The 13,738-nt window shown below is 39.9% G+C and overlaps 2 protein-coding genes across 4 annotated transcripts in view; both read right to left on the bottom strand.

Annotated features, from left to right (window-relative positions):
- Positions 1-13,738, bottom strand: part of LOC120730432 (deleted in malignant brain tumors 1 protein-like) — a 390,545-nt gene that overhangs the window by 311,152 nt on the left and 65,655 nt on the right. The gene's annotated exons all lie outside the window — the stretch shown is intronic.
- ppp1r3b (protein phosphatase 1, regulatory subunit 3B) lies at positions 1,709-7,833 on the bottom strand. 3 transcript variants are annotated; one of them, XM_040026849.1, is made up of 2 exons: positions 7,576-7,833; positions 1,709-3,756 (listed from the first exon to the last, which is right to left on the bottom strand). In XM_040026849.1, exons 1-2 carry the CDS (start codon positions 7,596-7,598, stop codon positions 2,883-2,885), a joined length of 897 nt encoding a protein of 298 aa, XP_039882783.1. In that variant the 5' UTR covers positions 7,599-7,833; the 3' UTR covers positions 1,709-2,882. The 3 variants fall into 3 exon arrangements, with proteins under 3 accessions (XP_039882783.1, XP_039882784.1, XP_039882785.1); XM_040026850.1 differs by lacking the exon at positions 7,576-7,833 and adding an exon at positions 6,911-7,569; XM_040026851.1 differs by lacking the exon at positions 7,576-7,833 and adding an exon at positions 4,285-4,633.

The following is a 13,738-nucleotide window of genomic DNA, read 5'->3' on the forward strand; positions in this document are numbered from 1 at the left end:
GCCATTCAACTGGCCCACGATGACCAATCCACTTTCCAGAAAACTGTTCATCTAGGAATGCTCGGACCTGGCACCCATAATGTGGTGGTGCACCATCTTGCTGGAAAAACTCAGGGAACGTGCCAGCTTCAGTGCATAAAGAGGGAAACACATCATCATGTAGCAATTTCAAATATCCAGTGGCCTTGATGTTTCCATTGATGAAGAATGGACCCACTATCGTTGTACCCCATATACCACACCAAACCATCGCTTTTGTTGTTCCAACAGTCTTGGAGGGATCCATCCAATGTGGGTTAGTGTCAGACCAATAGCGGTGGTCTTGTTTGTTAACTTCACCATTCACATAAAAGTTTGCCTCATCACTGAACAAAATCTTCTGCGTGAACTGAGGGTCCTGTTCCCATTTTTGTTTTGCCCATTCTGCAAATTTTGTGCGCCAATCTGGGTCATCCTCGTTGAGATGCTGCAGTAGCTGGAGTTTGTAAGGGTGTCATTTGAGAGTAGCTAATATCCGCAGAAGGGATGTTCAACTAATGCCACTCTCCAGTGACATGCGGCGAGTGCTACGCTGTGGGCTCTTGCTGAATGAAGCTAGGACAGCCACTGATGTTTCTTCATTAGTGACAGTTTTCATGCGTCCACATTTTGGCAAATCCAACACTGAAACTTAGCAAGCAGTTTGCTGACTGTAGCATGGGAGATGTGTGGTCTCGTAGGGTGTATTGCATTCAAATCTGCTGCAATGACCCGGTTACCGCGTTCACCAGATATCAACACAATTTCGATCCGCTCCTCACGTGTTAACCTCTTCGACATGTCAATGGCTGTGAACAGAGAAACCTGTACATAACTCATGAAAGAATAAAGTTATGTTGAAACCAAGCACACCATTGTTTTTCTTGTGACATTATCAATAAGTTCGATGTGTCACATGGCCCTCTTCCTATTGAAAAAACAAAAGTTGTATCCAAGATAGCCGACTTCTAAATGGCCACCATGGTCACCACCCATCTTGAGGAGTTTGCCCCCTCACATATACTAATGTGCCACAAACAGGACTTTAATATCACCAGCCATTCCCATTTTATTACAGTGTATCCATATAAATGGCCCACCCTGTATTTTCTTTTCCTTGTCTGTATCCACCCTACACCTGAGTGCTTTATTAAAACGTATTTTGTGGTAAAGTTAAAATAATTGCCAGGAGGTCTTTCAAGACGTGCTAGGAGGTGAGACTGGCCTGCACAGATGTTATAACCTTTCATCAAGAATGTGTGAATGGCTGTTTACACCTGTGAGAGCTTAACCTGAAAGCTCGCAAAACAGAAGTGTCTCTTTCAGAGGTTTCATTGTGTACATCATGAAAATGATGCAAATGTGACATCTATGTAGAGAAGCTTCCATGTCCCATGTTTAAAAAATTTTGAAGAAAGGGTGATATCTACAACCTGCAGGACACCGGTCCTTGAGGCCTGGGGTTCCCCGCCCGTGACGTTGAACATCCTGTTAGGTCATGATGCTGAACACTGCTTTATAGATATCGCAGGCTGACAAGCATTTTGTTTGTTTTTTTAAATATAAAATCCAGGTGAGACTTTGTTCACGTTTCACTGATTCTTTGTTCAGATCGGACTGAATGTCTTTAGCTGCAGGTCATCAGCTCTTTGGAAAGGTGTGTGTGTGCAAACATAAACCAGACTCCAGCTAAAAACCATCCACATTTTATTGTTCTGTCACTCAGGGGTAAGACAGCAGGCTGTTGCCACAGAAAACATTTCACCGTCACATTACACCAACTTTAAACATTCAACTTTATTCACCGGCTTTCCTTAAAACCCTCGTTAACACACACACTCTTCACTTCAGACACACGATTCCCTCCAACACTGAGCGGCGCATACAAAAATACTTTTTTAAAAACAGGAAATCGATGCACACACTTACACACATCTAAATGAACATGTAGCTTAAACAGAGTTTGAGAACTAATCCATGAACACCACTCATCACAGCACAGGTGGTAAAAATCACATTTTCCAGGTCACCTTTCTTAAAAAAATAAATTATGTTTTCCTTACCAGCTGCTCTGAGCAGACGCTAAATTAATCAGTGACTGATGTCAGAAGCATTTTCCTACAAACTAATGTGCAAATCTTTGCATTACTGTGAAAGAAAGCAGAAACATTAAAGCTGCAGCCATCCACCCCACAGTCAGACCACCCACCGACTGTCAGCTTCTAAAAGCAGCTCATTTCTGTCACCCAGACAAAAATCTGTCATTAAGACTTAATTCAGTGAGAAATAAAACTGATGATTATCTGCAGGCAGGTCATCCTTTCACAAATCATTCTTTTAAATCATCCAACTTGCCAGAAGGAGCAGCTGAGACCCCACCCACCTGACCTCAAACATGCTCCCTCACATCACTTGAGATTTACCCCCCCAGGAAATCTGAGTCATCCTAAAGTTAAGCAGCTGCTAGTTTTCATCTTTAAACTTGTTTCAGTTGCTTCAGTTTTTTGTTTCCTTTTCCTATTTTTTTTTAATTTTTGATTAGTGAAGCAGATAACTTCATGATGAAGATTGTAAGAAAACTGAAGAACACCCAAACACAAATTTTCTCTGGCAATTTCTGAACAGTTTCTATTTTTGAAGCATTTCTAAAGTTCATGTTTTAAAGACAAGAATCACTTCAACCACAAAGCCCCCCCCCCCAAAAGATCCACTCTTGGAAGACTTCCTCCCCCCTCCCCCTCCTGTAGCACTGATGTGAATCTAATGTGATTCAGCATTGGCATTAACGGATGCATGTTTGTAAAAGTGACTCTGCATGTATGTGCAGCATGGCAGTGCGTGCTTTAAAAACAGAGCAAGCATGCTCAGTAGTACGGGCCGATGTTCTCATATCCGGCATAGCCCGGCCAATCAGGGAAGATCCCGTGTGAACACGTGGGGCTGCCATATCGGTCGAAGTGAACCCCATAGTCACAGGAGGGCCTGCTCCAGGCCTGCTGATGGCCCCTCCTCATCGAGGACCACGTGATGCTATAGTTGTTGCCTTGGTTGCTGTCCCAGTGCTCGCAGCCATCCACCTGGTAGCAGACGGCAAACTCGATGCGCTCATGCGGCTTCAGCTCGCCGGACACAGACACTTCGAAGGAGAAGGTGTCGTGGTGCAGGCTGGGATAGGAGTCCTTCATGTACACACAGTCCACATCCGTGTGGCTTTTCCACGAGTCAAAGGTCACACGCACCTTCACTGACTTCTCGAAAGACACGTTCCTGACTTTGACGGTTCCCGCGAACGCCTTCTCTTTCAACAGGCAGTGCTCGAGGCAGACGAGGTTCTCCTCCAAGCGCTGACGGAACAGCAGGTAGTCTGAAGCAGGCTGAGCGAAGCCCAACACCAGCTGGTCATCCTCAGCTTTGAGTGACAGAGCTGAGCTCAGCTGCTCCTGGATGTTCATGGGAATGTCGATGGGGTCACTGAATGGAGAGAACATCTTCACCCGGGTCAGAGCCAGGCCTTTGTGGTCGGCAAAAGTTACACGCTTTTTGGTTTTGGTCCCGTTTTTGCTAATGGATCTGTCATCCTGGAGCTCGGACTGATCGAGGAGGTGCGAGTGCTGGAACCTCAGAGCAGGTTTACAGGTTTTCCGAGGCTTCCTGTAGGAAAAGTCCTCTTTGGAGAGGTACAGGGGCAGGGTCATGTCGATCGGCATGGTGGGCTCTGGAGGAAGCACGCACAGAACACTGAAACACAGGAAAGAGCGCTTCTGTTAAAATACATCGTTAAAATAATCTTACTCCATTTTAATATTTATCATTACACTGAGAGCTGACTCAAACTGTCTGCTCTTTGTAACACCAGGACGTTAGTTACAGAGCAACAGGATCAGTCAATGCAGATAAACCTGGATTCTTCTATGGAAATATAAGTGGTTTAATTTCTGCTGCTCACTCCACATTACAAACTCTCACTTTATTACAGGTGACAAATATCCAAATTAAGTCATATGGACAAACTGAAAAACAGTGCAAGTCCATCATTTACAGTAAATGATGTGATTAAGTCACAGTACAAAGTTCTCAGCACAACAAGAATGTCTTCCGTCTGTATCATATTCAAAAAGTACATTTTAAAAGTTTAAGTTTAAACTTTATGATCATTTTTTTGTAACAAAAGTGAACATAAAGAAAATCAATGAGTACAAATCATTTATATGCAGATTGAACAGAGTGTGTCATGGTGAGACCACCACAGATTTCACCACATTTTACCTGTAATTGTATGGTAATGTATGTCATGCATCTTTGTGGAACAGGTGACCCACGTTGCTGTAAGTGGTTAGATTTCTGTATAAAAGCTCCTTTAGTGGTTTAAGTCCTGCAGCAACTGTGTCAGTGTGTTCTGTACCTGAGGCTCTGAATACAAGTCTTTAATGTGAGTTTCCTATGTGTTATTTCATCACTGTATTGTTGTAGTGCATGTAATTTCCAACTTGACCACATTTTACTGCAAACTGATAATAGCCCTTTTTTAAAATTATAATTAAGATGCAGTAAAAAACACCAGTTCTAAGCTCCTAAATTTGACCTGACGATGCTGTAAAGATTCAAACTCAAAAGCCATACTTACTGATGTGTGTGTGTGTGTGTGTATGTGTGTATGTGTGTGTGTGTGTATGTATGTATATCTATCTATCTATCTTTATATCTTTTAAAGAAAAAAAAGAAGAAAAAAAAGAAAAAAAAGAAGTGAAATTGTCAAAATTTCAGGCTAAACACGAAACAGGTGTAAACTACAGATAACAGCAACAATCCTCATATCGGTCATGAATTATGCCCATATTGGGAAGAGGGGAGCAGAGTCTCTCTTGAGTCTCTGATATCACATCCAGTAAATTTTCTGTCTGACAACATCTGAAGCAGAGCAAACAGTGACAACAGCCGTGAAGACTGCAAATATCCAGCATATCTTATCTGCACAAACAGTTAATCAGGTCAGTGAAGACAAAGGTGGCGCTCGTCTGCCTGAGCCCCTGCAGTAAATCTGACCCTCGTTAATCCACGTCAGGACAACACTGGGATTCTGATCCTTCTCACACAGACAGACACCTCAATCAGGAGCTGTGACCTAAACCATCTCATTGTTAAAGTCTTTAAAACACACAGGAAACAACCTTTGACCAAGTGACTGACTTAGAGTCTGGGGTCAGATACAGCCAGTCATCCAGGTGGTGACCTGTACACAGGTGTCTGTGCTGGCGACCTTCATTAATGGGAAAACATTTAGAGTCTGAGCAGACTTCAGATGATGAGATATGGAATCACAGCATGATATATTTTCAAAATACAGAAATGCAAAAGCAGCATTAGAATTTATTTTCAAGTAGCACAGCGCATCAGCTTAAGGTAAAAGAAGAAAAAAAAAACTGAGCATCAGTGAAACAAACGTTATCCATCAGGAGGAAAACTTTAGCTTCCTCCAATCTGCTTACCTCTAAATCTGACTGCAGCACAGAAGCACTTTAATTACGAGTGTCCTTTAAACCTCCAAGCATGACGGTTAAACAGCAACATCAGTTAGCCATGAGAATAATCGGCTGATGTGAACGAATGTAACACTAGTGTTTGTCACCGACTGTTAGTAAACCATCACACTGTGAATGTGATGCATATTAACAGACTATTGAGGTGTTTCTAATATTCTGACACCCTAGTCTATGTACACAGAAGGACAACACAAGAAACAATGAATGACAATATTTAATATCAACTAGGGCTGGGCAATATTATACCGTTTATGGTAATACCGGTATAATGCTGGGCAACGATAAGAAAATGAAATATTGCGATAGAATATGGGTAAAAGGCGCATGCGCAGTGCCTTTGTTTTCATATGCACATGGCGGAAAAAGCACGGCGGAGAACGAGAAGGGCGAAAGCGGATCGTTGAATGAAACGGATGAACCAAAATTGGTTTGTAAAAATGCTGCAACCTCAGTGGTGTGGAACTGGTTTAGCTTTCGTCCGTCAGACACACAACAAAGCACTATTTTGGTAGAGCATGCTTGGGGCCGTCGTTATTACCGTGTTTTTTGGAAAATACGGCACACTTAAAATCAATCCTTTGATTTTTCTGAAAATCGACAGTGCCCCTTATAATCCCGTGTGCCTTATGTTTGGATTCTGGTTGTGTTTACTGACCGCAAAATGAGTACGAATTTGCTAAGCTACAAACCCGCACCGCTTGATGGATTGTCGGAGCATTACTGCTATCGTAGGCAGGAGCCTCGTGGAGTGATACGTACTGTGCGTATAACCTCTTTTTAAGTTTTGTGGATATTATACATGGTTATACTGAGGATCTGTCAGCCAATTTCCACTGGAAATGCATTTTGGTTAAACTGTCAGCAAGGAATTTGCATTTGCACTGTTAATTTTTATATAACTTCAATACACATAAAAAACAGCAGCTTGTTTAAATGAAAATACATTGATGGGGGGTTTTTTTTGCACTAAAGTTGTGGAGTTGTAAAGTATTTTGTCTAGTGTCAATTATATCGTCAGTTATATCGTTATCGCAAATTTTCAAATGTTTATCATGATAAATATTTTTGGTCATATCACCCTGCTCTAATATCAACTTCAATTATGAGTTTGAGATAAACATGGCTGAATTGCCAAAAATACTTGAAAATATTTTAAATTTCGAAAAATAAATCCTTAACAGTCTCTTCGTGTTGTATTTAACTCGTTGAGACTGGACAGGTGTACCTAGTAAAACGCCAACATAAAACCTACACTAACACAGTTGCGTTCGCGGTGCCCCCTCTCATCAGGTGAAACGGACTTCAGTGAAAACACCTGAGCAGCAGGAGCTCCACACCACAGACACATTTACCTGCGAGCAAGCTCTTCAGGTCAACACCAGCAGCACACTCACTCTGACGCTTCACCTTCAGGTGTAGCGGAAGTTTCGTCACACTTCCGTGTCTTGCACGATAAATGGTGCCACACGTCACACCCCCTCCAAGTCACCACGTTGTGGTCACCTTCCGCCATGTCCGTGGGTTTCATTCATTCACTTACCAAAAGCGTGAAAACGTTTGTAAAACCACAGCTTTCTGCGGCCCACGCTACGTCACACACACACCTGAGTACGTATCGATGTTTGACGAGAGAACCGGCAGGTTAATGCAAACAGGAAGAAATTAAAAGAACGAAGAAAGAACCGAACAGTCTGAGTTTTGTTCTAAAGAGTTAAAGAAGATAAATAAACTGCAGTCTTACGTCTTTAAACACTGAAAACCATTAATATTAATACTTTAAACTCAGAGTTTGGTTCAAAGCAGTACACTGTTAACCTCAATCATGAAAAAGAACTGCAGACACACAAACTCGCTGTATCTGAACTTTTACTTCACAGTGTAACTGCACGATGGCTCCAGAGCCTCTTAAAGGCTTCATTTATGACGTCATCAGAACCTAACCGGGCCTCTAAGGCTCCGGACTCTAGTGTTCACACCAGAACTTCAGTACCATCAGCGTTCAGCACCACGGTCTTACCTGGAGCTGCTGCCGAGAACCATTTGCGGTCTGTCCGGTTCCGTTGTGCCGTCACCGCGCTGTGCCCTGGTCCTCGGTCTGGTCCTGGTTCCGGGTCTCTGTCCTAGATCTCTAAGGACTCCGCAGCAGCAGCCCTCTGCTCGGGCGCTAACTCTCGGCTCACACTAAAACCGGTGAGCCGCTTTTCTTCTTCTTGTGCCTTCAAACGGCCACGCCGCTTTCACGTGGACACGCGTCCGCAGCCAATCAGAGAGCGCGCTGACGGAGTGGTCGGCGGCGTGGCGCCCTGCTGTCAGAGCCGTCTCTCCGTGTGAAGATTGACAGAAAGCCGTAATCTGAGTTATTTATCGTGGTTCGTAGGGCCCAGTTTAGCGCCTCGTGCTGTTTTAGTAAATTAAATGTAGATTAAATCAAACATCATCCGCTTACTACCTGGAAGCATGAATATTAACCCTGTAAAGGTAAAACTTCACAAAAATACCTTTAAAAAACGCCTGGAATAAATAAATACATTGAAAATATATTAATTTGCATGTATGTTTTATAATTTATATCACATTTGCTACATCCGACATTGTTTTCCAATTTATTTATTGTGAAACTTATTTATTATTATTATTATTATTATTATTATTATTATTATTATTATTATTATTATTATTACTACTACCTATTTTTCGGGAGGAAGTAAACTTATGACGTAGAACTCTAAAAAACTCAAACTGGATCAAATATGATGCAGCTGTTTTACAGAGTTCAGGCTCATATTTTTGTGATTTTAACAGTTTTCTCTTAAAGCCTGTGAAGTAGTTCTACTTAAAACTTTAGTTTAAACTCTTAAGTTTTCAATATGTGCATGTTTGTTTTTTCAGATTTTCTTTGGTGTAAAATTTAAAAATGAGCAATAAAATTTGTATATTTATGTGAGAAGAAACTAAAGTGAGACGCAAAACCTGCTTACAAAAAAGAGGAGAGACTCAAGTCTTCACTGGGCCAAAACATGTGTGAACATGTATAACATTTCATGTCATTTAGATTCTGCCTATATATTTTTGTTTTGTTTTAACCTGACTACATACATGAGTGCATGTATACATACACACACATATATATATTTGTATTTGTACATGTAAATGCAAGTATACATATGTTTATATATTGGCTTGTGGTATATATCTGAAATAAAGAATAAAAAAAATAAAGAATAAAAAAAATAATAACATCTGTAAGAGACAGCTGGAGACATGTAACAGCAAACTGTGTCTGCAATGTCTGTGGGTCTCTTTGCCTCTGTTTGCATCTGTGGGTTTAGGATGAGTGGGGGTCTTGGGGTCATTGCTGCAGCACTTGTGGGCTGCATGTGCAGCTGAACCTTTACACCCGAGCACAGACACACTGAATGTTTTTTCTGTAATTCTTCTAAAAACATGAACACACGTGACATTTTCATATTGATTTTCTTCTAACATGAGCTCACTTTGTGTCCGTGTAACAGTGCTTTGTGTTTTGTAGGAAACTACAACCCCCCCCCCCATGATGCTGAACAGCTGACAGCTTTGTAAACAGCAGCTCTGATTCGGGACACGATCCCAGGTTATTTTGTGTTATTTTGGTGCTTCACCTTAGCACATGAAGCACAGCTGGCACACACACAGGCGCAGGTTACACCTCAGTGCTGTCAGTGAGGTGTGTGGAGTTTGCACTGGTGGTGTGATTAAACAGGAGAACTGAAAACATCCCCACATCCGCTCTGAGATTATAATCTTTACTTATTGTTAATTTTTTAAATCTAAACAGCTGATTGATTATCTGAGAAGACAGTTCCTGGTGAAGTTTATGACTTTACAAAACCGTCCCTTTCACTCTCGCACAAATCACCCGTGACCCTAGTCTCCACCCACTCCACCCTGCCTCCACTCTCAGACACCACCTGTTGTTTTGAATGGTTGACCCCATCTATTTAAACTCCTCCACCTTCCCTTGCTCTGCTCTTGCAGCTTTAGTGATGATTTTCACATATTTAAAGGTTTTAAATATTAACTATTGTCACTTTTGGCGTCTTTGACTGTAAATTTCTTTGTTTTTACAAACTAAACCTTTTGCGTTGTTGTTGTTGTTGATAAAGTTATCAGATTATTATTATTAAATTAATTCCATCAGAAGAAGATATAGAAGATATCTTTATGTTATAATATAAAGCATATATTTATATTATATTGCCCTATATTGAATTAGGGCAATATAAATAACACTGAATTAAACTGAATTAATGCCTGTTTTATTTCTTAACTCTGATAAATAATCTTCATATTCTAATAATCACAAAGACCAAAATTAGTAAAAAATTGAATTAAACCCTTCATGTTAAAAAAAACTTAATTGAGCAAATACAGGAAAACGAAACTGAGCCTAAACTACATTTAACACCGAAAGTAAAGTGCTCAAAAAATCAGGATCAGTCTTAAACTCTCCCCTCTGTACACGTTAACCTAAAACACCTGAAGCATGAGATTAAACTCTTATAGATTTCTGAGGTGTCTGCAGCGTGGCTCTGAATGAGGTCCGCAGCTGAAAAAGGAACTTTATTAATTCTGTTCTTTATGCATCTTTGCAAACATCACATAAAACACAAATACAGTCTTTGCAGAGCACCTCAGACAGCAGCAGGACGTCCCTGCAGAGATACTTTGTGTTCCAGCAGCTGCAGCATGAAATGATGTCAGCACGAATGGTGGCCTTCCAGCCTCGTTAGGAAACAACCTGCTGCTGTTCTGGCACAGTATCATGTAAATATTTGTTCAGAACTCAACCTACTGAACGCTGGGGTTCAAGAGCAGAGAGAGCAGCTCTCTGCTCTCTGATAAGGACCCTGAACGCAGCACCACATGACCTGAAAATAGACCGAGCTGTGCTGTGACAAAGGTGAAATGTTAATCACGGCAGTCAATCACAGCTGAACACGCTGTGTTCTAAGGCTTCTAACTCTCTGTGGATTCAGTCAGAAGCTGATGAAAATGAAATGGAGTTTACTGTTCAGGGAATAAATTATAAAACATACAGAAATCCATCATCTGCTTCCCAATCACTTCCAGTTTAGAGTCGGTTTGTGCTGGACATGTGTGTGTGTTGGGGGGAGGGGTCTTTTATCAGCACTATATGAGCTGGAATAATAAGAGTAATTATTCTCGGTGTGGAAGAATTTAAATGAAGTCAGAAACAGAGCAAAACAGGACAAAATCTGCTGTGAATAGACATAAATATTAAAGTGACTGAACACAAAAATTTGATTGGTGGTCACATGATTTTGACTAATAGTGCAAATTTGTTTACTGCATGTAATATTTAAACATTTATGTGCGATGTCATGTTAAGTTATAGCAGTTTGTTTCTGTGATCTCAATTGGTCAGAAGAGATTTTGTTGGCAGTGATCCTGAAAAAAAATATGAGTATTGTCCCTGTGCAACTTGTATGTACAGTATATATATATATACAGTGTATACATACTGTGTATATGTGCAGTGCTGTGTTGAGTTGTGTTCTGGACTCTGCAGCTAAAAGTTGAAATCAGGTGAAGCGTGTGAACGAGGTGCAGTGGCTTTGGCTTTGATCCTGAACCTTTCAAATCAATCAGTGCTGCTTGTTTAAGGCCATTATGGGACCTCCGCTGTACATGGATGTGCTCATGTCTTTAACCTGCTCTGTCTAGCTTGGGGGAACTGTGAAAGCTTTCGTTAGTTTAAGTTTTATTCACGCAGAAACCAGAAGAAGCGCACGCATCTGTAATTTACACCTAAACTCCACCAGCTGTGGGAATAATTGCTCCATTTCCTCCACGTTAACGATCAGCGAACAATACCGAAGAAGAAATGATTACATTTAAATAACAATGGGCCTGATTTACATATGAAAGCTGCAAAATGCATCAGCACAGAGGTAAGGATGTCTTAATTAGCTACACACACAAACACACACACACACACAGTATATGATTTATTGCTGGTTCAGCTCTGTGTAGTTATACTGAGGCAGCTGATCCTGTTCATATGATGTATCACTTTAAAACATAGGTGTCAAACTCTGGCCCGCGGGCCAAATGTAATTAGGCTGTGGGCCAAATTTGGCCCGCCGGCCAGAGTTTGACACCTATGTTTTAAAGTGATAGCCATACCAAATTACTATTAGAGCTGGCCTACTGGTATTATACAGTTAATATATATATTGTTTAGTATTAAGCTTTGCTTGTTCCATATTCAGTTTTTCAGCAAAACTTGTTTGAGTCCATAAGAAAAGATTCATTCTTATATCTAGAGGAAGATTTTTTTTTTCAATAAATATTAATGTTAGCCCGCGACTTTGTTCCAGTTTTGAATTTTGGCCCAGTGTGTATTTGAGTTTGACACCCCTGCTTTAAAACATTTATGATACAGTTCCTGTAGCTCTGCTGTCCTGATTCTGTGGATTTAAATGTGTTTGTTGGTCTGTTAATTAAAAAGACAAAAATGCATTTTTTATTTGAAGGATAATTCTAATTAAATGTTTAAAAATTAATTAATCTGATATAATTAATTAAGATTAAAAAACGAAATGTCTAATTTATGTTAAATAATTATGTAATTCATAATTTCACTTTTTTAACTTTATAGAAGTTGAATAACAGCAGCTGACACAGACAAAAAAAAGACTCCAGATGTGTTTGAACGGCTGATTAATTATCAGCACTTTGTTGCTTTTATTCATGTTTTTATTAACGTCTGTTTTCATCATGTGGCTCACACATTTCCCTAAACTCAACAAAATGTAGAAATTAAAAATAAATTTCTTTATGAATTATGAATTAAATGTGATTTAAAATGTATCAACTTCAAGCTTTAAAGCTTGAATCATTTATTTATTTAAAGTTATTTTTTTCATGGTCTGTTTTTTCCTCAGTATTATTAACTTTTTTTTTTTTAATTTCTTCTTTCTTGTTTATTTGTTCTTTATTTAAACTTTATTTCATTTCTTGAACTCTCGGTATAGCAGAGTGATGAGAACTTTCTCTGATGAATACTTGAATGGAAGCGGGGATGATCAGCATCAGCAGCTTTCAGAAGAACATGAAGAGGAATGTTCCCTCTAATTTTTCACGTGTCTGAGCGAACAGACAAACTCCCTGAGCGGTCTCTTGGACCACTGTGAGCAACAGCAGACGTGTGCACTGTGGTCACGCCAGCATCGAATCCATCCAAGTTACATGGTTTATTACAATAATCAAATTACAGCCTTTACATTTATGTTAGACTACTTTTAATTAACTGCTTTAGCCCACTTACAATGAAGATTAAAAAAAAAAAAATCTTGTTCATGACCTGTGTAGGATGTTAACACTATTGGAAGTAAAAATAACTTGAACTCCAATTTTGAAAACACAACTTTTTATTATTATTATTTTTATAAAGCTCTGACTTGTATTATGAGTCTGTGGTCTGAGAGAGAGTCCTGTAACTCTCTGTGTGCAGAATACAGTATATAATGACCAGTGCTGGGCAATTAATTATATAGTTACTTCTTCAAAAAAGTTACTGAGTTTTGTAAACAACAAAGTTTTTTGCAGCTGTTTACCTAAAAATGCAGCCAAGGCGTTTTTTAAATAAACATTTCAAACTATTTACAGAACAATCAGCTGTTCTGCATCAAATTTGATGCCACAGAAATTATTTGTGCCACTGCAAAAAATAATTTCTATGAGATAAAGGAGATCAACAGCCTGATACCTGCAGGCCTGACAACAGGAGATGTATCACTCCTGTAACATTCAGCAGTCGCCTCATTGTTCTGACACACACAACAAAACTATTGACTACACTACACACTAACTACACAAGATTAGCACTAAACGTCGCAAATCTCTCACATCTCAAAACACCGCCGTCACTCCTAAAACTTCCCCCTCCCTAAACAACTAAATACCATGTTTTGATTGGTCGACATGGTACATTTTTCAACCAATAGGAAAGGGCGGGGTTTTTTGGTTTTGTTTTTGCTCACAGGCTTTCGAGCGTTTTCCGTATAAAACGCCGTTTTTACCGTTTCTCCCCGCAGTAAATATAAACAACGACAGTATTCAGGAAGAACCAAACATTGCAGATATTTTTATCATAACTCTGGTTTTACGTGGCCTAT

Source organism: Simochromis diagramma, unplaced genomic scaffold (genome assembly GCF_900408965.1).
Source record: "Simochromis diagramma unplaced genomic scaffold, fSimDia1.1 OVJJ01000293.1, whole genome shotgun sequence".
NCBI classification, from domain to species: Eukaryota; Metazoa; Chordata; class Actinopteri; order Cichliformes; family Cichlidae; genus Simochromis; species Simochromis diagramma.